The sequence below is a fragment of the Canis lupus genome, chromosome 9 (genome assembly GCF_011100685.1).
Source record: "Canis lupus familiaris isolate Mischka breed German Shepherd chromosome 9, alternate assembly UU_Cfam_GSD_1.0, whole genome shotgun sequence".
Lineage (NCBI taxonomy): Eukaryota > Metazoa > Chordata > Mammalia > Carnivora > Canidae > Canis > Canis lupus.
The window spans coordinates 37,881,412-37,908,055 of NC_049230.1; the positions used below are offsets into that span (position 1 = coordinate 37,881,412).

At 56.6% G+C, this 26,644-nt stretch overlaps 2 protein-coding genes and 1 long non-coding RNA gene across 4 annotated transcripts; 1 reads left to right on the plus strand and 2 right to left on the minus strand.

Moving 5' to 3' along the window:
• Positions 1-99: 99 nt before the first annotated feature.
• LOC119873316 lies at positions 100-6,493 on the minus strand. 2 transcript variants are annotated; one of them, XR_005364655.1, is made up of 6 exons: positions 6,293-6,493; positions 5,672-5,924; positions 4,753-4,878; positions 4,419-4,578; positions 3,649-3,778; positions 100-2,880 (listed from the first exon to the last, which is right to left on the minus strand). It is a non-coding gene; the product is annotated as an uncharacterized LOC119873316 (long non-coding RNA). The 2 variants fall into 2 exon arrangements; XR_005364654.1 differs by lacking the exon at positions 6,293-6,493 and having other exon boundaries at positions 5,672-6,116.
• GAS2L2 (growth arrest specific 2 like 2) lies at positions 3,915-12,655 on the plus strand. The gene is given in 8 exon segments (XM_038548089.1): positions 3,915-4,713; positions 6,267-6,508; positions 7,587-7,694; positions 8,929-9,025; positions 9,690-9,942; positions 10,468-10,708; positions 10,710-11,952; positions 11,955-12,655. Coding segments are annotated over 8 exon segments (2,682 nt in total). The 5' UTR covers positions 3,915-4,274; the 3' UTR covers positions 12,014-12,655.
• Positions 12,656-12,984: 329 nt separating this feature from the next.
• RASL10B (RAS like family 10 member B) lies at positions 12,985-24,758 on the minus strand. Its single transcript, XM_038548090.1, has 4 exons — positions 24,703-24,758; positions 21,527-21,889; positions 16,660-16,784; positions 12,985-15,793 (listed from the first exon to the last, which is right to left on the minus strand). The coding sequence occupies exons 2-4, from the start codon at positions 21,740-21,742 to the stop codon at positions 15,523-15,525; spliced, it is 612 nt and encodes a 203-aa protein (XP_038404018.1). The 5' UTR covers positions 21,743-21,889; positions 24,703-24,758; the 3' UTR covers positions 12,985-15,522.
• Between the last annotated feature and the right edge of the window lie 1,886 nt (positions 24,759-26,644).

Consider the following 26,644-nt stretch of genomic DNA (forward strand, 5'->3'; position numbering starts at 1 on the left):
TTTGGAAGACTCCTTGAAAGGAGAGAAATTTTACTGATAATAAGCATGAATTCAGACGTGATTGGATTTGTATTCAAAAGAAACTGCTTAAAACCAGAAGAGAATGAGTTACATTTTATTGGCTATACAAGCATTATTTTCTACCATTCACAGAAATCTAGAGAACAAAATGAGATCAAGTGTCAAAAGTTATCTTTTTTTTTTTTAAAGTAGCCTCCATTCTGAGCCTGGAACCCAACATGGGGCTTGAACTCACAACCCTGAGATCAAGACTTGATCTGAGATCAAGAGTCAGATGCTTAACTGACTGAGCCACCCGGGTGCCCCTAAAGCTATAATTTTTGTACTTTTTTAGATTTTAATTTGTAAATTAATAGTGCATACAGCTCATTAACTTGTAATAACCAGGTATAATACAGAGATGCTGTATTCATTTTAGTTGAGCAATAGTTAAGTTACAAGAAGAAATACCTGATATCATGGTATATAAGGGCTCCCAAGTGGGAGTATATATAACAAGACTTCATATAAAATGAATGGGGCCTCTTACTCTTTAAACATCATGTCAGTTAGGATATATTTAATTGCTGGAATATGAGAGTGGCCCAATAATAATGGCTGAAACCTTATAAAATGTATTAGTTCACTTAAGAAGTCTGAGGTTGGAGGCTCCAGGATTGGTTCAGCTTGAAGAGGTTGTTAGGGACCCAGGCATCTCTTCATATTTCCCTTCTGCCTTCTTTGTCTTTCTTCTTGGTTGCAAAATAGCTGCTGCAGCTCCAAGCATCGTGTCCTGGTGCAACCATGACCAAAGCAGAAAGTCTCCACAGTCCAGGGACTTCTTAGAAGCCCTCCAGCAGACTTCTCTTTGAGACTCACTGGATAGACACAAGATACACACCCATCCTAAACCAATCATTTAAGAAAAGAAATAGGATGGCTAAGATTGACCTAGCTTGGCTGTAATTGGTACCTGTAGGACTCTTGGAGTATAGCTATAAAACAACTTTTTTTTTTTTTTTTTTTTTTTGGCCTCCAATAGTCCCCTTAAACCTGCTCAAGGGGAAGAAAGCTTCTTTCCCTTGTCCCTTAAGGACAGTTCAGACAGGTCTTATGACTTGTTCAGAGAACTCCCAGGCCATGGAAAAGCAGTCACTGTAGTCACTGAAAGTTGATACAATGTTACATCTCCATGGAAGGTTGGGGCCTTCCATGACTGGTAGCAACAATGTGATGGGGTGACAGGTGGAAGACATGGTCGGGTCCTTCCTCCCTCTTGCTCTGCCTCTCCTTCCTTCTCCACTGACCAACCACTGGTGTTTGCCTTTCCTGCCCCAATCCAGGCAGTCCCTTGGATCTAGGAGGATAAACTGGATTCTGGGGGTCACTCATCCCCCCGCCCTGCACACCTAGGAATCCACTGGTCCACTGCCAGCTCCCCCTCTACTGAGGTCTTCCCCTCTACTGACCCTGTCCCTGGCCGAGTGGCACACAGGAGCACTCACCCATCCTCTGTTCCACCTATGAGAAGACTGCTTCCTGATTCCAGTGCAGCCCTCTCTTTAGTCCCCACTATGGAGCAGCTAGCCAGCCTACAGTTTGCATTTTCGATGTCCCACTCCGGAGTCAGACTTCAGGTCACTGAGTCTCCCTAGTGATTGGGGATAAACGTCTAGTTCTATGATAGGTCCTGTGCCTCTCTCCGCTTCTCCCCTTGTTTGGTGGGAGAGGAGAGAGATGGTGACAGGCATTAGTTTCCTGTTGCTGCTGTAACAAAGTACCACCAAATGCAGTGGCTTAAAACAACAGTTATTCTTTTGCAGTTCTAAAGGTCAGAAGTCTGAAATGAACTTCACAGGAATAAAATCGAGGTATTGGCAGGGCTGACTCTTTCTGGAGACTCCACGGGAGAATCTGCTCCTTGTTTCTTCCAACTTCTAGAGGCTGCAGGGTGCCTGGCTCGTGGCGCACTCAGTCTGCTTCAGCTGTCACATCTCCTAATCTGTGCTCAGACCACCCTCTGCCCCACACCTGTGATTACATTTAAGGTCCACCTGGACAATCTGGAGTATCTCCCCATCTCGAGATCCTTAACCACATCTGCAAAGTCCCTTTTGCCACATAAGGTGCCATTTATGGGTTCTGGGCATTAGGACGCAGCTGTCTCTGGGGCCATCATTTGGCCTGTCATGAGAGGCACAGCACAGCTACAATTCTAAGTCCTCTCCTGCCCTGCAACAACCTAACTCTTGACGTACTCTAGTGAGAGAGAGACCTGAGAGTCAAGTGACAGCTTTTGGATACTGCTTCCATAAGTCTGCATAGAGTCTTGTTCCTTTTTTGGTTTGCTGCTTCCACAGCATCTTGGAGGCTCAACAGAAACCTCAACCTTAGCTCTGCTGTGATTGACGTGAACCTATTGCAGTTCCTCTTCTGGGACTGGGCCCATCTTCCCCAGTTTCAGGGAAGCTCACCCTACTACCTGAACGTAATAGGATTTTATTAGCTTGCAAGAAAAAAGAACTAGCTCTTCTGTACTGGGATAGGAAAGCTCCCAGTGATCCCTGGCTCCCAGTATTCGTGTTCGTACTGCCCTCCCTCGTGAAGTGAGGCCGACCCGGGTGACAATAGGATATTGTGGATATGACAGTGTGACTTTCCAGGCTGGGTAATGACGACAGCGTGGCTTCTGTCTTGCTCTCTCACCCTGGGGAAGACTGGATGCCACTTGGCCAGGACACCCAAGAACCCTATGGAGAGGTCTGCATCGGAAGGAAGCAAGGCCTTCTGCCCTCTTCAATTTTCTTGTTCCCTCATCCATGAAATGGACATAAGAATCACGGTCTTGATGCCTTTCAAAAATAATTGAAAGAAAATCACCTTCTCAAAGGTAAAGAAAAGTACAGCATGATCTGGGTGTCCATTTCCTCTCTGCCTCATACCCTAGCTCTTCCTGCCATTCCCTGGATGATGCCAAGCACGTCCCTGCTTGGAGGTTTGGCACTGACTGCTCCCTCTACCCGAGTACCTTCCCCCGGATACCTGCTTGGCTTGCTTCCGCATTTCTCTCAGGCCTCCGTTCAAATATCACCACATCAGTGAGGCCTTCCCTTGACCACCTCACATAAAATTCCACACACTGTCCCATCTCCCTTAGTGCTATCACCATCTGACTTACTGGAGATGTATGTGTTGTCACCCGTCACCCAATCCCCACTAACATGTGTGCAGCCTCCATGAGGTCAGGCGCCTCACCTATTGCTCGATCTCTGATCTTTGGGCCTATAACAGTGCCTGGCACATAGGAGATCCTTACAGATATTTAATAAAGGAATGCATTGTGGCGGCCAGGGTGAGGTACTGCAGTTGACAGCCCACTCTAGAGGAATCCTGTGGTTCGTGGTTCGAGTGGGGGACGGAGCAGCTTCTCACAGGACATGAGGATTATGGGGCCTAAACAGGGCTGTGGGAGAATCAGCGAGAGCTGGGACCCACCCAGTCCCGAGTGTGAGTGTGCCCAGGACTTTCCACCTACATCATTCCTTTACTCTCCACAGCACCCCATAGGTAGACATCATTCCCATTTTACAGTTGAGGAAAATAAGGCACAGAGAGGCGAGGTAGCATATGCAAGTAACAGAAGGATACAGAGAAGGGTCCAGGCTGAAGTCAGGTGTTCAGCTCTACCGCTGTGTCTCTTTCATCCCCTTACAGTGCTCACTAAATACCGAGGGGCTCAGCAACCTTTGGCCCTGCTTTTCTCCCTGGAAGCCGCGCCCTACAAGCAGGGGAGAGAAGCCAGCCCGGGTCTGTCCTCCGGCTCCATGAGGTCCCAGGGCGGGCTCTGCGGGGCAGTCCTTGGCTGGCTGCCTCCAAGGGCTAACGGGGAGTGTTTGTAGCAGCCCCGTCTCCTAGGAGAGGAGGGGAAAGCAGAGTGGAGAGGCTGACAGCAGGGCTAACTGCTGGCCACTGGGGGGTGGGGGGCAGCCAGCTGGACCGGTCTAGAACTAGGGGAGAGAGAGCACTGTCCTCACTGTCCATCTGTCCTGGGAGGTAGAGAACTCTGGGCAAACTGGGCAGCCCAAGAGTGAGGTCACTGCAGGGCCACCAAGTAGGGAAAGTTCTGGCAGGCACTGAGGAATGTGGGGGTGGCGGGGCCAGGCTGAAGCCAGCTGCAAGTAGCAGAGCCGGAAGTCCTGGGTGCTGGGAGAGGGGAAGGGGAACCTCTGAGTCAGGGAGAACCAGCCGAGGCCCAGCAGGTAGCCGGAGTGAAGATGCAGCACCGGGAGACGGGGGGCACCCACCCCCTCCCTGCTGAGGGTCCGACCATGCCCCAGCCTGGGGGATGTAGGAGGAGGCCTGGGACCCTGGGGCCACCGGTGCGCAGCATCCGGCCCTTTAAGTCCAGCGAGCAGTACCTGGAAGCCATGAAGGAGGACCTGGCCGAGTGGCTTCGGGATCTCTACGGGCTGGACATCGACGCGGCCAACTTCCTGCAGGTCCTGGAGACAGGCCTGGTGCTGTGCCGGCACGCCAATGCCATCACTGAGGCTGCCCTGGCCTTCCTGACTGAGGCACCTGCTCGAGCCCAGAGGATTCCCCTGCCTCGGGCTGGGGTTTCCTGCAATGGGGCCGCCCAGCCGGGCACCTTCCAGGCCCGGGACAACGTCTCCAACTTCATCCAGTGGTGTCGAAAGGAGATGGGCATCCAAGGTAACCACCCTGCACCCCCTCCCCAGGCCCTTATCTTACCAGACATCCACTTCCTCTCTGAGGCTCAGGCTGCATTGGAAGTCAGGAGCCAGGATCCTCTTTCCTCTTTGGCTTTTGGCCAGCTCCCCTCTTTTCGTGCCTCAGTTTCCCCATCACACAGTAGATCTTCAATAAATACATGTGTTGATTGAATAAGTCATTCATTCAACAAACATACATTTAGTCCCTGTCTCTATCCCTAGCCCAGCACAAAGGACCCAGAGGACTGAGACCCAGTGCCCAAAAAGTCCATGGTCTAGGAAGAGAAACAGATGAATAGAGACACAAATTACAGCCCAAAGTGCTCAAAACCCCCCAAAAGAAGTGTATGTGTTGAGGAGCCAGGGGAGGAAACAGGTGGAAAGTGGAGGCGAAGAAAGGCCACTCAGAGGAGGGAGATTTGAACTGAGTCCTGGGGAACAAATAGACATTTGGGGAAAGGGGATTCTAGGCAGGGCACAGCAGGGGCGAAGGCACAGAGAAGATACTGTGTTTGGACAACTAGGAGAAGCCAGAGTGGGTGAAGACACAGGGCTACAGGGTGTGGAGCGAGGATGGGGAGGCAGGCAAGTGGAAATTAGGGAGGAGCCAGCTGTGCTGAGGCTTGTGAGGCACAGGGGAGTGCAGGCCAGGGCCCCTCATCTCCTAGGCCACTGAGCCTGGCTCCCACCCTGGTGCAGCTGGAGGAGGAGACTGAGGAGGAGACCGACCTGAGGAGGAGCTGTGGCAGGAGCTGGCCCTGCCCCCCCCCCAAGGTCCCTCATCTCTGAGGCTTAATGTGATGAAGCTGGGTGTTGTGCCATCCTCCAGATCAAAGGGTGTGTGGGGTGTAGCAGAGGCAAGAGTCAGGCCCGGCTGCTGGCTGGTGGCAAGGCAGTGCAGAGCAGGCTTGGAAGGTGGAGAAAAGCTAGCATCTTACCCAGCACTCCCCTTGTAGCCAGATCTTGTCTGCAGACACTTAACTGTCTTCACAGCAACCAGATGAAATAGTCTACACCCCACTTTACGGAGTAGGAGACTGAGGCTCAGGGAGTAGTCCAAGGACACACAGCTGCTGGGTGGGAGCATCGGGACCCTAAATCAGGCAGTCTCCAGAGCCTATACTCAACCTTGCCTGGGTATCTGTGGGCTGAGGGTGGAGTTCCAGAAGTCCGCTGGATATTGGAGGTGAGCTGTGTGGGTGGGAAGCAGAACAAACTGCTTCTTACTGCTAGACCCGTATTGTCGGGCTCCTCTGCTTGGCTGTGTCACCTCTTCCCACTCCACCCTGTCTTGTTAGACGGGCCACCTAGTCTGCACCCTGTCTGCACGAGTCTGTTCAGGCCCCTCCTAGGGGCTGGCCTGACTCCCAGATCCGGCGATCCCAGCCACCTCTCCCCCCCCCCCCCCGCCCCCCGCCCCAGTGCTCCACCCGGGGCCAGGGATGACCCCAGGGCTCTCCCAGCTGCTCGGTTGGGCGCAGGTCAGCAGGGGGCTCAGGATGCCTGCCCCCCTTCCCCGCCTCCGCTTGCCAGAGGTGGTGATGTTCGAGACCGAGGACCTGGTGCGACGCAAGAACGTGAAGAACGTGGTGCTGTGCTTGCTGGAGCTGGGCCGCCGAGCCTGGCGCTTCGGCGTGGCGGCGCCCACCCTGGTGCGGCTGGAGGAGGAGATCGACGAGGAGCTGCGGCAGGAGCTGGCCCTGCCCCCGCCGGACCCCCCGCCGCCCGAGCCCCCGGCACGGCTGCCCTGTCACTTCCGCCACCTGGACCAGCTGGTGAGGGGCTCCGGACGCGCCCCCCAGCACCGCCCCAAGCCCCGGCCCCGCCCCTCCAGCCCCGGCCCCGCCCCCTCCAGCCCCGGCCCCGCCCCCTCCAGCCCGGCCCCGCCCCTCCAGCCCCGGCCCCGCCCCAAGCCCCGGCCCCGCCCCAAGCCCCGGCCCCGCCCCTCCAGCCCCGGCCCCGCCCCTCCAGCCCCGGCCCCGCCCCCTCCAGCCCGGCCCCGCCCCCTCCAGCCCCGGCCCCGCCCCCCCAGCCCCCGCGCCGATCGGAGCTACCCCCTTCTGCAGCCCCGCCCCCACCCTGCCCGACTTCTCGGTGCGGCTTGGGCTTGGATTGAGCCGTGTTCCAGGGCGAGGCTCAATCCTCCTCACAGGCCGTCCCAGCGGAGCTGCTCACCACGTTTCTATTACAACCCCGCGCCCTAGACCTGTCTCGTGGGGGCCCCGCGGGAGGGCTTTTGGGCCCACAGCCCCTGGCACCCTCCCTGACACCTCAGGTCAATCCTAGTTCCACTGCGCCGCCGCTCTGTGACTTGGGGCACATTACCGAACCTCTCTGGCCTCAGTTCCCGTATCCGTAGCGTGGAGGTGCGGCAGCCCCTACGTTCTGTGGCTGCCGAGTATTAACCCGGCCAGCGCCTGGGAGGTGCTCGAGCAGGTCTGGCACGGAGGCGGCGCTCGCACTGGGATGAACTCGTTTCTACTCCCCGGGAGTCGAGCTCAGGGAGGTTTCTTAACTTGCCCAAGGCCTATGGTGCCGCGGAGGCAGGACTCCAGCCGAAGCCTGTCAGAGTCCAAGGCCCACCTTCTTCATCAGTACACCCCACTGCCTCCGTCAGCTCACCCCCCAACAAGGGCCCTGGACTCTAGGGGACCACCCAAGGTCTTGTTCTCACTGGGTCATTAAGAGTCTTCGGCACTTGCTTCTCAGCCTCCACCGGGACCTCAGCAGAAGGCTGGAGGCTGGCTCTAGGGACAGGCAGGCTCCCCCTCATTGGGTTTGACCCAGGGTGGGGGGTACGGAGCTTGGGCACCTGCACAGAGAGAGGGCTGAGCCCCTTGTCACTGCCCACAGGTTCAGAGCCTCGTGAGTCACTGCACGTGCCCAGTTCAGTTCTCCATGATCAAAGTGTCTGAGGGGAAGTACCGTGTGGGGGACTCCAACACCCTCATCTTCATCCGGGTAAGTCTGCGGTGGGGAGTAGGGGCGTCCCCAGGATCAGCAGAATAGGGTTGCCTTTTATGGGACCTTGCCCAGGTGTCACCATTCACCCCAACTTATCGGGCCTTGGGGCTTTCTAGCTCTCCCGTGAGGAATTCCCAGAAGATCGTTGGCAAAGTTGGCAGTCCCATCCCCTCCTCCCATTAGGGCAGCCAGAACACTGCCCCCATCTACTCCACCTTAGCCTAGCGCAGAGGGGTGTCCAGGCAGAAATAGAGTGTGAAGGCTACTCCTGAATTTCCTTTGCCTCCACTCCACCCACATGCTTGAGACCCCAAGTTTGTGTTCAGTGCTCAGCCCTGGCCACATGGGCACATAGTCCACCTTCCACATGCCTGGCTTGGTAGTGAGCAGCACTATAGGTCTAAGATGTGCCTCTCACTACCTGCCCCCTCGTACTTGGCCCAGATTGTACCCAGAGGCTTAGCCAGCAGCTCATGGGCATGGCCAAGCCCTCTCCTTGATCACAGGCCATACCTGGGGGCGGAGCTCCCTGGGTCCTCACCCAAACCCTGAGCCAACAGCTCTGTGAAGTAGGGAGGGACAAGGAATTTCAACTGAGGAAATGGAAGCCTGGAGAGACTGTGACCTGCCTCCGGAATCCCAGAGTGGAGGTGACAGCACTCCTAGGATTCCTGCAAAGCCAGGGCCACTTTTTTTTTTTTTTTTTTTTTTGAGAGAGAACAGGGAGTGGGGGAGTGGGAGGGGGCAGTGTGCACAGGAGGAGAATCCCAAGCCGACTCCGAAGTCAACACAGGTTCAGTCTTACAACCCTGAGATCGTGACTTGAGCCAAAATCAAGAGTCAGATGCTCAATCGACTGAGCCACCCAGGCGCCCCTGGGCCACGTTTCTGATACTGCATGTGCAGGTGAAAATCCCTTTACAGTGAAGGGAGAGAAGAGAGTGCTCTGGCATCAGGCTGCACAGTGCTTGTGTGATCCCTTGTCTAGTTGTGAGGCAACTCTGTTTGTCAGCCTGGCCGCCACCTTCGACAACATGTGCTATCCGATGCTAGTTGTGGAGGAGAGGCAGGCTGCAAAATACACCCCTCCCCCAACAATACACCCGTGCAAGGAGTACCTACCTATGTGCTCACGTGTGCATGGATGGGAGCGCCGTGGAAAACTGCAGGCTGCTCCAGGAAGAAGGGACACTCTCCATCCCACCCTCAACCTCATCCTTGCCCCCTACAGATCCTCAGGACCCACGTGATGGTGCGTGTGGGAGGAGGCTGGGACACTCTCAGCCATTATCTGGACAAACATGACCCCTGCCGGTGCACGTCCCTCTGTGAGTCCTGAGAGTCCCTTCCCCATGGCTCTGGGTCAGGAGGCCAGAAGCAGAGGTAGGAGGCAGGTCTGATCTCCAGGGGCAAGAAGTATGTGGGGATGGAGGAAGAAAGATACTATAGAAGGTACTGGTGCAAAAAAGAAAAAAAAAAAAAAAAAAAAAAAAAAACGAAGAAGAAGGTACCGGCATGATGCCCTCAGAAGCCTGAAGGAAGCCATGTAGCCATTGTGCAATACCAATTACAGCCACAAGATTACGCCAAACACACAGAATCAGCATGGGTCAGGGTGCCTCTGGGCAGGGTCTTCGTTCTGGCTCTAATGTCCATAGTAGTGCCACCAAGTATGACTTGGAGGGGTCTTTAGTCCTCTCATAATCTCTGTTAGCATCTCAAGCTACCCCAAATAAGCATGCAATCTAAGTAGAAGATGTGAACTTGCAATGCAAGTGAAGTGCAGCCTTAAATGAGTCTCCACGCGGGGCCCTCTGATCAGATTTCATCCCCTGAGCCACTATGAGGAAGTTCTGGTACTGCCACTGTAGGTCCTACCATCTCTAATGAGGGTTTGGGGCATGAGACAGCTAGGGGAGGACAACACTGGGCCCCATCGGCAGGAATTTAACCCTTTCCTCTCGCCTCTCTCTGGGGGGGCTATGTTGGTAGCACACAAGACGGGTAGTTTCCAGAAGCCTCCTGCCACACTGGTGCAGCACGAAGTGAGGGTGCAGGATGGGCCCTCGCAGCCCCAACCTTGGATGACTATCAGCCGTTCCCAGAGCCCGCTGCCCCCTGTGGACTGGAAGACATACACCTCTTCAGGCCGGAAGCTGAGGCCCCCCACCTCCTCCTCCCCTAGAGCACACAGTGAACGGGGAGCAGATGCAGGAGTCCCCAGACACACAGCACCATTCCTGAGGTACAAGGGGGAGGGGCAGAGCAGGGTCTCTTTCTTCTTTGGAATCCACCTTCTCAGAGGCCGCCCCACCCTAAGAGAAGCAGGTGTCCTGGCAGTGCTCCTGCCCCAGGTGTTCAGAACCAAAACGACACACATGCATGGGAGGTGCATGGGGATCATCCAGCTTTTTCATATGCCTTCCCATTTCACAGCTGAAGAAGCTGAGGCCCATAAAGGCCCATAATGATTTCCCAAGGACTTTCTGCCATTTCACAGTAAAACAGACGGGTGACCCGTAGCTCTGGGACCTGAAGTAACCCAGCGTCCAAACCAGGCTTCTATCTGCTACACAGGGAATGAGACAGAGTAAACATAAACAGCATCTGTCATAAGGAGGACTCGGGCAGGCACAGAGGGACAAGGGAGCATCTATTACATTCAGCACGAAGCCTGGCCCTCTTGGTGTGGCTGGGGAGAGGTCATCCCTTCCCAGAGCCAGGAGACTGCACTAGATGATCCTTCCAGCCTTGTGATTCTCTCTTTTAGGTGCCAGGAGAAGCCACCCACCCCATCTTGGAGGCAGCTGCCAGCTGGGGACAGCCCACCCAGCCCCCAATCTTTACCCCCCAGTGGGGGCCGAGACCCACAGTGCACCTCCTCAGGGAAGAGGGAGGAGAGATACTCGTCTGAACATCCTAGAGGAAGGACTCCCACATCTTGGATTCACGAGGAGACAGACAGCCAGGGAAGTTACACCAGGGCCCCCACCCCCCAGAGATTCCAAGCCCCCAAAAGCCACTGCCAAAAGGACACCAGCAAGAGGACTATCTCCACTGCCTCGTTCCTCCAGCCCAGCTAGGCCCATGAGCCTCAGGCCACCAACCAGGGGTGAGGCCGAGGGTGCTTCTTTCCAGCCCAGGAAGCCAGCAGCTGTCCGATCTCTGTCCCCTGTTAAAGGGCCCACCAAGATCCCTGTCAGGCCTCCCCCTGCCCGCCCCCCCACTCCAGGAAGCAGCTTTCCAGGTATTGCAAGTGGAGGTCCTATGACAGAATTGGGGAGTGGCCCCATTCCAAGGGCTGTCACTGGGGACCTGGCTGGGTGTAGACAAGGGGACTTCTCTGTGGATGCAAGACAAGGGGACCAGAAGCTGGACACCCAGGTAACAGCAAAAGCTGGGGAGCCCGGGGGCCTGGGCCCACAGGAGTGGGAGAGGCGATATCCTCCCCTTCCCCTGGGTGGAACCAAGGATCAAGCTATCTACCATAGTCCCGAGGAGGAGCTTTTGACCAACATGAAGCTGCTAGAGGTGGCGGGTGCCTGCCCCCAGGGCACAGGGTCTGGAGTGGAGTCTCCAGAAGTCATCCCTCGAAGTGGAGTCTATGTCCCCAGCCTAGGTGGGCGGTGGCCTGAGCCTGGGGGTCCTTATGACAAAGTCATCCAAGAACTGGCTCAGGGACCCCCGCCCCTCCTTAAAGTGGACGTGGGAGCCTGGAAGTTAGCCTCTACGGGTTCCCCTAAACTAGCTGCCACAACAGACTCAGGAAGCCCAAAAGGGAAAGTGGGAGCCAGAGAGCTCAGTGGGGCAAAGGTAAAGGTGAACCTGAGTGCCAAGGAGACCAGGATGAAGAAGGTACCAGGTCAAGGAAGACAGGACTGCTTAGCCCCTACTGTGTCTGCTAGCCTGGAAGCCCCCACACCTTCACCCTCAGACCCCAATTCTGACAAAACCCAGGCATGTCCAGGCAAGGGCAAGAGAACACTCCGGAAGCCCCAGAGAGTTCCATCCATCTACAAGCTGAAGCTGAGGCCCAGAATCCGGCCCCGGAGAGACCACAGGCCTGGGAAACAGCCTTCACGCATCCCCAAGCCATTGGCCTACTTCCCCCTGGGTGCCAGGGCACCCCCCAGCGGCAGGCTGGTGAGAGCAGCATTGGGCAAGGCAGCCCCGGTGGCTGGAACCTCAGCAGGGGAAGAGGAGGAAGGAAAGAAGAGGAAAGAACCGGCTGCCCCACTGAAGAGCAGTCCCCAGCCTTTGGTCTCCAGCAGTGGGATCAAGCTCAACTCCCACCAGAGGAGGAGTCCTGGGTCTGAGGAGGAGGCTTCTCAGCCCCAAGCCTGTGAGTCTGGGGGAGAAGGGGAAGTGAAAAGGATGCCATGTGTCTACTGGACTCCCAGCTACAGGAAGAGCTCTCTCCAGGGCCATGGTGGGGGTGAGGGTGTGGGTGGGGGCAGAAGACAAATACAGGTTCAGTCTGCTTCTCAGGCAAAGGGGCAACCCTTCACTCCCACTCCAACTCTATGGCCACCCGGGCCACCTTAGGGGTCTTCTTGCCTTCCCCCAGAGCAGCTCCTCAAATTCCTGGCCTCTGGCCATGGCCACCATTTCCACAACTCTTCTTATTAAATATTTGTCGGGCAGCCCGGGTGGCTCAGCGGTTTAGCGCCGCCTTCAGCCCAGGGCCTGATCCTGGAGACCTTGGATCGAGTCCCACGTCAGGCTCCCTGCATGGAGCCTGCTTCTCCCTCTGCCTGTGTCTCTCATGAATATCTACGTTTTGGAAAACTGTCCCTCGATGTTGCCACACAACACAATAATTGAAAACCACTGCCTGGGACGCCTGGGTGGCTCAGCGGTTAAGCGCCTGCCTTTGACTCCTGCAGTCCCGGGACGGAGTCTCACATCAGGTTCCCTGCATGGAGCCTGCTTCGCCCTCTGCCTCTGTGTGTGTGTCTCATGAATAAATAAAATCTTAAAAATATATATATATATATTTGTGGGTCTGTCCCTGAGCCCCAAGCTTCTTGAGTCCCTCACTCTAGGATTTTAGTGGTGCAGGAAGATACAGCTTCAAGCGTTACCTGCTGGAGTGGAAGAGGATAAGGGCCAGGGAGCTGGGGGTGAAGAGGTTTCCTCTCTGGAGGCTCAGCCAACTTTGCCAAGAAAGCCGCTCTCTCCAGGAAGCTGCTGCTGCGTCAGCACCAAGGACAGGGACACACAGGCCTTCGGGACTTCAAAGCTTTTGCTCTGGGTTTTGGGAACTGAGATCACTCGGAGTCAGGAAGGATGGCGGAGAGTGTTCTTATCACATCTACAGCCACGAAGGGGCCCGCAGAGGCTCAGCCACAAGTGGGAACAAAGACACATCCGCAGCAGCGGGGGGAGGGGGGTTTGAGACCAGTTACGTAAGTTTTTCCCCAGAGTGGCAGGGGAGGCCTTTCACTTCCCCTCAGGATGGTTTTGATCAGTGTGGGAGGGCTGGAGGGGGAGGGGCCAGGTGGAGAGGTGAGTCCCAAACTCCTCTTAGCCTCCTGGCTGCCCCAGGCTCTGGGACTCAGAGCAACCTCATCACCCTGCCGGTCCTCCGGTCCATCGGCAGCAGAGCTCAGCAGGCCGGCGGGCCCTGTAGGGAGCCCTTTCCCTTCCCGGGCAGGAAAGGAGCCAACCAATGCCTTGTACAGAAACAAGGGAAAACACTCCCTGATTTTTAATCTGACTTCCGATCACAGCGCAATGGGCATCATACACACTTCCAGACCCCTGTGGTGGGAAACCCTGGGTGGGGTGGGGGGTGGGGGCGGTGGGGAGGACAGAGACTCAGAATGGGTGTGGAAGGAATCAAACTCAAATACTTGGGAGTGCAGTGCAGGGGGCGAGGGGGGCCGGCCAGGCGATACATTCCAATGGCTCCCACAAGGGGCAGCCGGAGGCCTGGGTCCCCCATGCCCACCTCAGGTGCCTCAGCTGGGGGTGACAGTGATGGGGGCAGGTGAGATGCTGCCATCCCTCACCCCATCCATCCCCCTGGTGAACCAGGGGGGCTGGGATGCAGGGGATAAAAGGAGGCAGGCCCTCTTCCTTACCCTCCCACCCACTCCAAGGTGTGGGGAAGGGGAGCCACCTCCTCTGTTTCAGAGGGAGACTCAGAGAGGGCGAGTCACTTGCCCAAAGTCATGCAGCACAGCAGGGACTAGAACCCAGGAATACTGGACTGCCCAAGCTCAGGGCAGTCACTGCAGGGCTGCGCTACACCCCACGGGTGGAGGGAGAATCAGGTGGGGAAGTGGAAGGGAGAATCAGATTCCCTCTCACACTGGATCTGGATAAATTCCCTACCGATGGCCCCCTTCCCCAGACTCTGCTCCATCACCACTCTGGGCTACCTGATTTTCTGGTCTACACACTGCAGCTTGGCTACATCAAGGCTGGGTTGGTTGGTTGTCTGCCCCTCTTCTAACAAGGGACCTTCCTATCCTCCCACCACACCAGGGCTCAGGACTCAGCCTCAAGGAGAGCTCAGCCCGGGTGGGGGGTGGGGGCACGGGACCGCACCATTGCTCACACCCTCCAAGTACCCCAGTAATCCCTCAGGCCACTCCTAGTATCTTCATGGATTTTGTTATTTCTAAATCTGTACAAAACTGACAGTGATCAGCTCCGGTGACGAGAGGTAGAAACCGGCCAGACAGCCAGAGAAAATGGGGTGGAGTGAGTCAGGGATAGGGCCAACTGGTGTTGGGACAAGAGGGCATCAGATCCTGAGGGCCTCTATCTAGGAGTGGGGATGTGGGCATATCTCCCCCAAGCACAAAGGTCCCCATAATTCTTTACCTGGCTCTGTTCCTCCTCAGATTTATCAGAGAAATCTGAGATTCAAGGCAGGCAGGGTCTGGGGAAGTCAGATTGGAGTGGGATGGGGAGATAAGAGCGTTCGGTAGCACAACCTAACCACCTCCCACCCCAGGGCACCATCTTGCCCACCACCAGCCCCCCAAACCCAACATCCCCTAATCTTGCAGACCACCCAACGCAGGAGGGAATAGAGGGCTGGAACCTGACATCGTGGAAATAAATTCATCCTTTGGGGGATTCCCTCTCCACATTGTGTCAAGAAGAAAAAAAAAGTTTTAACCCAGGGGTGATCTGGCTGTGGGGTGAGGAAGGGGATGAGGGGCACCCGGCAGGGACGGACCATCGAGTTAAGGCTGGAAGGTAGGTTGTTGTGTCTCTGGGGGCTGCTGGGCGGGGAGATCTCCCTGGAAGGGCGAGAGCTCAGCCTTCTCCTGACTGACCTGGGACCTCAACCCTAGGACCCTGATGATGGTCCTGGGGCCACCCACATCTCTCTGCCCTGTGCCGGTGGTGTTGACGGTCCAAAGGCTGGCCTCACAGAGAAGCTGCCAGGATCTGCGATGAGGGGATGAACGAAATGAGAGCCCTGTGGACGGAGCTGGGGGCGGGGGGCGGAGGAGACCGACAGCTGAGGACCAACAGACGCTCGGGCAGACAGACACGGGGACAGACGCAGGGCAACGACAGACACACTCTCTGGAGAAGACGGGCGGGGGGGGGGCGACCAAGGCAGCACCTCCCCGCCCCGCGCTCCCCCCTCCCCCCACCGTCCCTATAGGCCGCGGCGCCCTTCGCCCTTCGGGGCCCTGCGCTAGCTGCAGCCCAAGGGAAGGGCGGCCGGGAAGACCCCGCGGGGAGGGGTGGGGTGGTCCGAGGCTCCCGCTCCTCCGCCCCTCCCCGTCCAGGCGCGTCCCCCCGCCCCGCCCCGCCGCGCCAGCCCGCGGTCCCGGGGAGCCCCCCTGCCCGGCCGTCACATGATGGCGCAGCGGTTGCGGCGCAGCGCGCCCTGGAAGCGCAGGGCGGCGTGCACGTGCTTGCAGCGGGCGCAGCCGACGCTCTTGAGCAGCTCGCTGAAGAGCAGCAGGATGTGCCAGTTGTACTTGGCCGAGCACTCCACGTAGCCGCACTTCCAGGTCTTGCGCACCAGGTGCGACACGTTCCAGCGCGGGATCACGCGGCCGCGCTGCAGGTCCCGCTTGTTGCCCACGATGATGATGGGCGTCTCCGAGGTGCCGATCACCCTGCGGGCCGGGGTGGGGGGAATCTCAGAACTCCGCAGGCGGGTCTCACCAGCCCTCACTTCAAGAAGGGCAGGCTGTGCCTGGCCGGTGCTGCTCCGGGGCAAGCGCTCAGCCCTCGCGGCACCTGATGGTCTCCGATCAGAACAACTGGTCTGTGGGACCCCTGGGTGGCCCAGTGGTTGAGCGTCTGCCTTCAGCTCTGGGCATGATGCTGGGGTCCTGGGATCAAGTCCCACATCAGGGTCCCTGCAGGGAGCCCGCTTCTCCCTCTGCCTGTGTCTCTGCCCCCCTCTCTCTCTCTCTCATGAGTAAACAAACAAAACCTTAAAAACAACAACAACAACACTGGTCTAAAATGTGGTACTGGACAGCCCCGGTGGCGCAGTGAGTGGTTTTGCGCCGCCTGCAGCCCAGGGCATGATCCTGGAGACCCTGGATGAGTCCCACGTCGGGCTCCCTGCATGGAGCCTGCTTCTCCCTCTGCCTGTGTCTCTGCCTCTCTCTCTGTGTCTCTATGAATAAATAAATAAAATCTTAAAAAAATAAAATGTGGTACTATTATTATCCCCATTTTACAGAGGAGGACACTGAGGCTTGCCTGTTAACTGGCTGAAAGTGATGTGGATGAGTGGCCCTGAGCCTGTGCTCCTAACCACTGCACTAGACTAGCCACCCCATGGTAAGGATCCCAAAGTAGGTTATTAGAAATGGGGAGAGTAACATGGTGTGCATGTTTGAATATATGTGCAGGAACCAGAGGGTACCTCACCAATGCCCCCCTCCCCAATCTGGTATACTTTCCGTGGGAAGTGGTTAGCCCTGGGGCACCCACTGAGGTGATAACGGGCCATATCCTGGCTCCTCACCTCGTCTCTAGGATCTGTTGGCGGATGGTCTTGACGTACTCAAAGCTGTCAAAGCAGCAGATGTCGTAGACCAGGATATAGGCGTGGACGCTCCGGAGTCCCCTGCAACAGGCGTCTGCCCACTCCTGCAATACCCCCAGCCAGTGCCAAGGTCAGAGCCATCCTGAGGGCTCCCCTTGCCCCCAGCCACCTCCAGCGGGAGACTGACACCTGCCCCCGCACCCCAAGCCTCCTACACCCACCCCCCTCCCCAGGAAGCCTGGCCCAGAGCTGAAAGGAGGAGCTCAGTGCTGCCGCTCCTGCACCTCCCAGCCAGGCTAGGGCGGATCACGCTGCCTGACCTTCAGAGCCAATGCACTCACTGTCCTATGCACCTCTGGAGCAGAGATCTGCCTTGTCCCATTTTATTACTCAAACCATTTATTCATTCATCTGACCACTGGGACCTTTGTTCAAATGCAGTTATAAATGCCTGCCTCTAAGAGCCAAAGCCCTCTGACCTAGTTGTTGAATCTGCTGACATCCTCTGTCTTCAAGTTTAAATGCTTCCTCCTCCTCCAAGAAGCCTTCCTGCAAGCAGGGGACAACTCCTTTCCTCTCCTGTGTTCTAAGAGCCCTTGGGCTATACCTTGGTTAGAGTTGTTTTCATCCCCAGGTCCCTGGTTCTGTTGTGAGCTCCTGGGAGGGTCAGAGCCAGGCCTTCCTCATGTTTACATACCTCCTTCTCCCCACTCAGTGCCTCCCTACTGTGTTGGCCTTTAGCAGGCTCTTTAACTGCGCTACCCAGGCTAGTCTTGAACCTCACTTGTTCCGTGCGGGATCATTGCAACATCTGCCTGTGACACTGCCCTTAAATTGCCACCCAAATTGCCCCTTCTGTTTTTTCCACACTGCCCTCAGGGTTGAGAAGGAGAAGGCCAGAGAAAAAGATTGCAACTGGATGCATAGTGGGGGCCGGTGTGGAACAGGGCTCAAGGGCAGCTCCAGGGAGAAAGGGCTTCCTGAATGCTTATGGCAAATTCTCAGGGAAAGGCTGAGTGTACTAAAGAGAAGGTTTCTTAAGAGATTAATTAGCTGATTAACCTTCCAGCAGCTGGCAAACGCAAGAGCAGTTGAAGGCAGCTGGTGTGTTGAAAGAAGGGGTCTCTGAAGTTGGGGATGGTGGAGGTTTCCAAGGACAGAGGGAACCAGGGTCTTCTCCCCTGAGGACCTGAGGCAAAAAACACGGAGGAGCTGCTGCCAGCTTACGAGCTGCACTGGGGCAGGGGCCAGGCTTGGAGGACCACAGCTGCTTCTCCACCTCAGTGCAGGAATAAAGGAGGAAAGACTCCAGTGGCAGCGGTGGTCAGGCTGGCTCCAGAAAAGCACTTCCCAACTGAAAGACTTAGAAGCTACCGCAGTGGATTTCCCCGGGGAGATGATGTGGCATCTTTTCTTCGTGCTGAGTTTTAACTTTGGTGCAGGGGAAAGATGCTGGGGGCAAATTTAAAATTGTCGGGAACCAGGGGCTGGCTTCTCAGCCCAGGGAGGACTACACTCCACCAGATGCGGTGCCCTCTGGGAGCCTGGGACCCCTTTGTGCACAGAGCTCCTCCCCCCACCCACACAAGGAGCAGAGATCAGCAGGGAGTGGGAGGGATGGGGAGAGAGGCACAGAGGCTCCCCAAGTCTTCCAGCTCTCTGCTGGGGAGAGGGGGCAGCTGCCAGCCCTTGAGGGCGACAGCCCCACCTTCCCCCCAACATGCTGCCTCCTCCAGGGGACCTCCAGGCTGCCTTCCCTCCCACTGCTCTCTGGAGGCTCCTAAGAGGGAGAGGAGAAAGGTTCCTGATTGTTGGGATTGTGCCTTCACCCCTGATTGAAGGGAGGGAGCAAGAAAGCTCAGCTTGCCTTCTAGTTAGCTCCGTGCAGAGTTCCAGACTGCAAGAAACCACCTTGGGGCTGTGTCAAGACAGAGAAGGAGCCGTGGAAACTGAGTCCAGTTCTGAGGACATGGGGGAGTGGAGGGAGGCTCAGCAACCTGGGGGCCAACCCTGCATTTGTTGCTTGTTTCTCTAAGCCCAGCTTCCTCTGACAGGAGATGAGCTGTAGAGGGAGCAGCAGAGGCTCAGACCACCCTCCCAGGCTGCATCTCAGCTGGCATTGGGAGGAGTGTTTTTCTCTTTTCAGACAGTGGCCACTGAGATTCTTAGCTTTTATATTTGATCTTTGGGGATGCAGGGTCCTGTCTCAATATGTCTCTGCTCAAAGTCCAGGAGTGAAGTCCTGGACGTCCAGGAGAGTCTAACACTCAGGATCAATCAGGAAGTAAAAGGGCAACAACCCAACAGAAAGATGGACAAAGGCATTAATAGTTGTGAGAAAAAGAAATGCATAAGCCCTTAAACCTATGAAAAGATGCTCAGCTGCAGTCATAATCAGAGAGGCGAACCAAAACTACACTGAGGATACCATCTCTTATCTATCAGATTGTCAAAACTCCAAAAGTTGGACAATACTCTCTGATGGAAAGGCTTTAGGGAAATAAGAACTCACGTCTGGTCCTTGAGACAACACAAAACATGCAACTTCCTAGAAAGGGAGGGAAATCTCCCCTTCCAAATCCAGCCACATTCATCCTTTGACCTAGCAATGCCATTTCTGGGGCTAGATTTTACAGATACGCCTCCCTGTGTGCAGAGAGACTATGGACAAGGCTATCGGTGTGCCGTGGCTCAAGACAGCAAAAGTCTGGAAACAATCCACTTGTTCAACAAGAGGGGACTCCATGGAACATCTCTCCAGTGGGTACAGCATAGCCATGCTACTGACAATCAAATACTAACCCTCAGGGAAGGTCTCCAGGTCATAATCTAAAGCAAAAAGACCAGGTGTAGAACAATTATTTTTCTTCTGTAAGAAAGGGAGTGGAATAAGAACACATTTTCTTATTTGTCTAAAGAAACTGGAAGTGTGGGAGCACCTGGGTGGCTCAGTGGTTGAGCCTTCAGCTCAGGTGATGATCCCGGGGTCCTGGGATCAAGTTCCTTATTGGGCTCCCTGTAGGGAGCCTGCTTCTCCCTCTGCCTATGCCTCTCTCTCTGTGTCTCTCATGAAGAAAAAGAAAGAAAGAAAGGAAAGAAAGGAAAGAAAAGAAAAGAAAGAAAGGAAAGAGAAAGAGAAAAGAAAGAGAAGAGAAGAAAAGAAAAGAAAAAAGAAAAGAAAAGAGAAAAGAAAAGAAAAGAAAGAAAAGAAAAGAAAAAAAAAAGAAAAGAGGGCAGCCCTGGTGGCACAGCGGTTTAGCGCCGCCTGCAGCCAAGGGCGTGATCCTGGAGACCCTGGGTCGAGTCCCACGTCTGGCTCTCTGCGTGGAGCCTGCTTCTCCCTCTGCCTGTGTCTCTGCCTCTCTTTCTCTCTGCATCTCTATGAATAAATAAATAAAATCTTAAAAAAAAAAGAAAGAAAGAAAAGAAAGAGAGAGAGAGAAAGGAAGGAAGAAAAGAAAAGAAAGAAAGAAAAATAAATTGGAAGTGTGAATAAAAAACCATGAGGATGGCCATAGAGTGTGGGGCAAGAATCAGGGTGAAGAGGGCAGGGGCAAGACTGGGATTTTTCTGGGTAACCTTTTACAGTTTGGATCTTTTTTTTTTTTTTTAAACAAAGGTTTTGGATCTTTAAACTGTGTCTTACCTATTCTAAAATTAAAATTAAATTAAAATTGGGGCAGCCCGGGTGGCTCAGCGGTTTAGCGCCGCCTTCAGCCCAGGGCGTGATCCTGGAGGCCCGGGATGGAGTCCCAAGTCGGGCTCCCTGCATGGAGCCTGCCTCTCCCTCTGCCTGTGTCTCTGCTTCTCTCTTTCATGTCTCTCATGAATAAATAAAATCTTAAAAAAAATAAAATAATAAAATTAAATCTACAACAAAATGTGAAAAAAATAAGCAAAGATCAATGTGCAAGACTAGGATGAGATGTGCATATCCATTTGGGCTGCTGTTCAAGTCTCCTGTGGAGGAGAACCACAGGCCTGGCTCTGGACACACTGCCCTCTGACCTCGCTGTTGCCAAGGGGCAGATGTGTGGATCAGGCTTTTGTCTTTGGTGTTGATCTCCCATACCTGGGATGGGACAGACAAGTATCCCAAGACTTGGGCCACGGTCATCCTGCCTAGAGTTTCTAAGACAGTGCTGAGCCTGAGCCCCTGCTCCAGACACTGATGGATCTGTGGTCACAACTGGCCACGCTATGGTCCCCATCTGTCCTTCCAGAGAAACCTCTGAACACCTGGTTAGGGGCTTCCTTAGGTGAGCAACTGTGTCTTAGAGTCGAGCCTCTGCTGGCACCCCATCCCCTGCCAGGCCAGAGGTAGAGGGGAGGAGGAGCTGGTCCCTATAGGCTGGGGGAAGGAGCACCACAAGCCATGGCACTGGGGGCATCCGAATCCAATCCCTGCAGGAAGGGTGCCCAGTGGGCTAGTCCTGAGGTCAAGGGGCAGAGCATCACTTAAAGAAAGGCCTTTGGACAAAAGACTGATTGGGGCCTCCAGTCTCTGAGAACACACCTTTCTCCGGCCCTGGCTTTTTCTTCTGCTGTCCCTTCTACAGACGCCATGGGTGTGACCGTGAGTTAGCTCCTTGAGAGCCACCTGCACATCTGTTTTGCGCGCCATTCCATCCTGGTCCCACCCACCACACATTGAATGCTCATTAAATATGTGTTGAATAAAGCAGCACACAAACAATGGCTCTGAGCAGAGTGGCCCATGGTGTGGCACGGAGCCCTTGGAGCCCTGGGATGGGGACAGCGCCGGAGCCCAGAAAGGGTGGGAGTCCAGCTTCTCCCCCACGCCTCCGCTCCCCTCCCCGGCCGGCCCTCCAGTGGGCCCTCCTACCTGCAGCGTGTTGACAGGGAAGGTGCTGATGGGCGGGAAGTCGAGGATCTGGAGGTCGTGCACGTGGCCGTTCATGACGACAGCAGGCAGGTAGAGGCGTCGGGCGGTGGTGGGCACGCAGGCCTCGCTGAACTCGTTGTACAGGAACTGGCGCACGATGGCACTTTTGCCCACGCCTCGAGCCCCCAGCACGGCCACCCGGTAGGTGGAGACCATGCCTCCCGCCCCGCTCCGCCACCGCGTCCTCGCCGCTGCCTGGGGCTCCCCTGGGCTGCATATTCCAGGGGCTGGGGGCTCAGCCACCGTCAGGACCCACCATTGCTGCCCCTGCTTGCCCTGGGCCCTCTGCGGCCTCCACCTGGACTGTGGAGACAAGAGGTGGGCTTGGTGGGCCTGCTTTTCTCTGGATCTGTCCTATACCCACCTTGGGGACTTGGGTGAAGCTGTCACTACCCCCTTGGCATGTCTTGCTTTCCCAGGACACCCAGCTCCAGCTGTCCAGAGTCCCTCCATCCTCCCTTCTCCTTTCCTTCCCCTCTCCCCCTTCGCCCCCGCAAAGTGGGAATCGCTCTTTCTTGTATTATGGCCTGACTTTTGGTCAGGTCTGACCCCCACCCCCCAGCCAAGGCAGGCTGCAGAGTGGGAAGCACACTAGATTTGTTCCAACCCAAGCTTTCACACAGAGCCCTAGGCGGGGGCGGAGGAGCCAAGTCCAGTGTGTCTCAAAGGAGGCACTCCCAGCATTTTGAGGAGAGAGTTCTTTATCTGGCAGGATATTTTACATCCCTGCTGCCAGGAGGTACCTGCCAGCAGCAGAGTCTGGTCACTACTACGATGACCAAAAACACCTCGTTTCCAAATACCCCCCTCCCCCCCGGGTTGAGAACCCTGGACCAGATGACCACTTTGGCTCTGAAGCATACCATTTGTTCAGCACCCAATGTTAGCATTCCCACGTGGTTATCCACAGTCAATACAGTATCCCTCAAGGATAGTAGGTATTTCCACTCGAGAGAAGACTCGGGAGGGACACGGCTGGCAAGAGCAGCGACTCCCACAACATTGCAGTACCTCTGACCCCCAAGTGTAGTGATTCGAGCTGGTGACTGCCTCCAGGCCAAGGGCTGTGTCTCATCGCCTGACCTCAGAGGGCCTGGCACACAGCAGGTGCCCAGGAAAGGGCTGCCACAGGGTTGGACTTTGCTGCGGGTCCATCACCTCCTTGCTCGCTCAGTTTGAGTGACTCTAGAGTTTAGGTATAAGCCCCAGCTATGATGATTCCTAGCTGTGGTCAGTGGGCCCACCACCTGCCCAATCTGAGCTATGCTCTGCATATATAAGGTGGGTAATTAACCCCTATTTCTGAGATAATCCAAGAAAACCTCCTGACCACTGCCTTCTCCTTTTGTTGGGGATGGTGACCAGGGAGGCTAGTACATGCCTGAGACTTCCTGTCCAAGGACTGTTCGCGGGAGGGTGACAACAGTGCCTACTACATGGGCCCAGGGCAGATGGGTTTGCTGGATTCAGACAGGGCCACGCTTTTGTGTGTGTCTTCTCTTTGGATGCATGTTCTTTCCATATGTGCACAGTTCACAGCTGAATGGCCTTCAGTCTGGCCTGGCTCAGAAAATCCAATCCATGGGGTAGGTGTACATACAGCACAGTAAAACCCAGGGCAGGGTCTGAGATGAGACCCACCAAGGTCGGATTCCCAGCTCTGCCACCTAAAGTGTGGCCTTAGGCAAGACATTTTATAGGGTGTTGTAACGCCATCAAAGAGATGTCATGAGAGTATAGCCCAGTGCCCACAACAGTAGGTGTTCAATTAACAGTGGCCACTGTTAGGTACAGGGGTCCTTTGTCCATCCAAGGTCTTGTAAAATTTCAATGGGACTCCTAGCAATCCCAGGATGGGTCTTATCCACTGTTGCTCACGTACATGTAGTGTGGTATGTATGCGTGTGTATAGGAGACAGAGAAAGAGAGAGAGAGAGAGAGAGACTCTTCTCCCTGTTTTATTGAAGGTAAAACCGAAACCCAAAATCAGAGACTGAGGGAAGTGGAGACCACAGAGCCAGCTGAGCTATCAACTAAGACTAGGACCCTGGTTTCCTTTCTGCCCACGTGGTGTCCTTTCCCCAACAGGTGTTTATCCACTTCTATGGGCTTCCCACTGGGGTAAAGACTGTTCCCTCCTCCCCATAAATTCCTGCAGGCCCCAGCCCCCTCGGGCATCCCTGGACACTGGCAGCTTGGCGGGGAGCCTCAGCTGGGTTAATTACATAACCAGCACAAGCAGGTGGAGAGGAAGAGAGGGCAAGGAATGCAAGAAGAGCCCCCCACGTCTCTCTGGGTGTGTCAGCTTAGAGGTATCTAGGATGTGTCTGTCCTACCTGCAGATTCTCCTGGACGCCACACTCCCTGCGCAGAAATCAACCCTTTCTGAGAATAGGTGGGAAATAAACGGGGCATAGCCCTAGAGCCAGGGAGGAGATGCAAGGGAGGCCACGGAGCTGGGGCCAGCCGCCTGGAACTCACCAGGCCCGAGCGTGGCCCTGAGCCTGACTCGGAGGTGATCCTGCCCCCTGCCTCTTCTCAGGCAGAGATCCCGGGTCTAAGCGCCTATTACCCCGGCGTCCCGAGCTGGGTGTGGACTGAAGGGGGCTGTCCCAAGAATGGAGAATCGGGGCCCAGCCCCCTGGCTCCCTCCCGGAGGCCTGCGCTCCGCAGTGAGTCTGCAGACAGCGCCCGGCCACAGACCGGGGCACACTGGGGCCCAAGCCTCCTCCTCGTCCCCTCCCTCCGGCCTGGACACGCTGAGTCCTGCCCCAGACTGGCGGCCCCGGCTCTGCGGTCCCACGGGCCGAGTCACACGTCTGCCCGCTGTCTGTCCCCGCACGTCCGTGTGGGAGTGGGCGGGCGGGGGCGTCGGAGGACGCTGGGCTCCCCACGACCTGATTGGTGGGAGTCTGGGGGATGCCCGAGCCCCGCCGCTCTCCGCCTCCAGCACCTTGCAGGCCCCCCCCCAGCTCCCGCCCTCACGTGGCCGCCCCGCGCCGCCTCCCCGCCGGCCCGCGGGCCCCTCCGCCCTCCGCGCCCCCGCCCCCCGCCCCGCGCCCCGCGCCCCGCGCCCCGGCCCGGCCCCGCCCGCCGCCCCTCCTCCCGCCGCTTACCCGGGGCCGTCCTAGCTGCCCCCGGCCCGGGCCGGCCGGCCTGCGGGGCCGCGCTCCCCCCGGGCTCCGGCGCTGCCCCCCGGCTCCCCGGCCCGGGGGGAGGGGGGTGGGGGCGCCCCCGGCCGCCCGGCCGGCGCAGGGTCAGCGGCGGGCGCGCAGGGCAGGTGCGGGCGCCGAGGGGGCAGGAAGCCTCCAGCGCAGCTCTCGCTCCGGAGCGCGCCGCCCGCTCGCGCCGGCAGGAGGGAGGCGGCGGGGAGCGCGGGGCGGGCGGCGGGGCGCGCGGGGCCGGCGGCGGGGCGGGGCGGGGCGGGGCGGGGCGGGCTGGCGTTCCGCGGGGTCCCTGAGCCCGACACGTTCGCTCGCGCGCCCCCGGACGAAATCTTCCGAACCTGAGCCTCGACTTGCTCCCCCTCCCGACTCACCCCGACAGACTTTTAGCTCCCCCAGGAGGGGCGGGGGGAGGCACCTGGAGCCTTTTGCTCCACTCGGGTTCCTTCCCCCGCGCCCTGCCGCCCACCGCGTCCCGCCCAGCTTCCCTCGCCAGAAGTCCCTCGGAGCGCGCGGCCCGGCGGGCGCCCTGCGAGCCCCGCGCCCGGCCCCCTGCGTCCCGCCTGGCCGCCGCCGCGCGCCTGGAGCACGGAGCGCAGCGTGGCCGCTCCCGCCCTTCGCCGCCGCCGGGCCAGAAGCGCAGAGCAGGCCCGCCGCAGCGCACGGCTCCTCCCGCCCACCAGCGACCTCCACCCGCCTAGCCCGACCCGGAGGTTCGCGGGCGTAAGCACCTGTGTCTCTATTCCAGAACCAGCGGCTCCAGCGGCGTTCACCGTGGATAGCTAGCATTTAGCGAGTGTGTACAACGTGCCGGACACCGCGCCCCAAGCTTGGCCTGCGACCTCAGATTTAATCTTCACAATTCTACGAGGCTGATTATAGATGAGATAGTGGAGGCTGGAAGGGCCCAGTTACTGGTCTTAGGGCAAAATTTGGAATACAAAGATGGGATCCCTACTTGGGCGGCCCTCCCAGCCCAAGGGGGAGAAGCAGACCCAGCAGCACCAATCCTGTGTAGCTGAAAAGCCAAGGTTCTTGGGGGGCGGGGGGGGGGCTGAGGGAGGGGCCCAGCTAGTTAGAGGAGTGGGAGGCCTCAGGGGAGGCAACTCTGAAAGGAGGAAGTTGTGAAAGTAGTGGATTTGGGGCTTTGGGTGTGAGGGAGGTTGCTGCAGGTGAGAGAAGGTGGGAGCAGGTACAGGGGTTTGGGAAGGGAGTCCACCGGGGGTGGGGGGATGCTCCTGAGAGGAGGCAGGGAGGGGCATTGAAGTGAGGTCTCAAAGTCCGGGGTTGCTGTTTAAGGAGTTTGGACCTAGCCTCTGTGCTGGATCAGAAGGCAGTGAAGGGTTTTGAAGCAGGGCAGCAAAGTGGCCAGAGTTGCTGTTTAGTTACCTGCAGGACAGGGAGAAGGAAGGGGAAGCTCAGAGCACTCTTCCGAGTTTCTTACCCCTGGGACCCAGCATTCTCCACTATGACTTTCTATTACTTTCTAGACTTTCTATTACTCGTGGGCTCAGGATTCCTCACAGAGCCAGTTTCCTCCTCCCTTTGGGCTCTGGCATTTTGGGCATGTTCCCAATTGTTCCTCCTCCCTCTCCCATCAAGACAGAAAGCGTAGTGGTTATGAGCCTGGGCCTCAGAATGGGACAGATCTGGATTTAAATCCCGGCCCTACTACTTACTACGTGACCGTGACTGAAGGCACGTGACTTGAACTATCCTAACTCTTATCCTAACTCTATTACCTTATTTGTAAAGTGGAGATGTGATCAGGTGTCCTCAAGGGCATAAAGGAGTTACAGGTGTACAGAGTTCTTATGGCGCTGCCTGACTGTAGGAAGTCTCAATGTGTGGCCTTAATTTTTTCGTGTCTTTTTAAAAGACATATAGTCATTCA

Coding starts and splice junctions, on each gene's coding strand:
- RASL10B (XM_038548090.1), bottom strand. CDS start 21,742: ATGGTCTCCACCTACCGGGTGGCCGTGCTGGGGGCTCGAGGCGTGGGC. Junction 16,785..21,526: donor TCCCTGTCAACACGCTGCAG/GTAGGAGGGCCC, acceptor GGGGTATTGCAG/GAGTGGGCAGACGCCTGTTG. Junction 15,794..16,659: donor CAACAGATCCTAGAGACGAG/GTGAGGAGCCAG, acceptor CCCGGCCCGCAG/GGTGATCGGCACCTCGGAGA.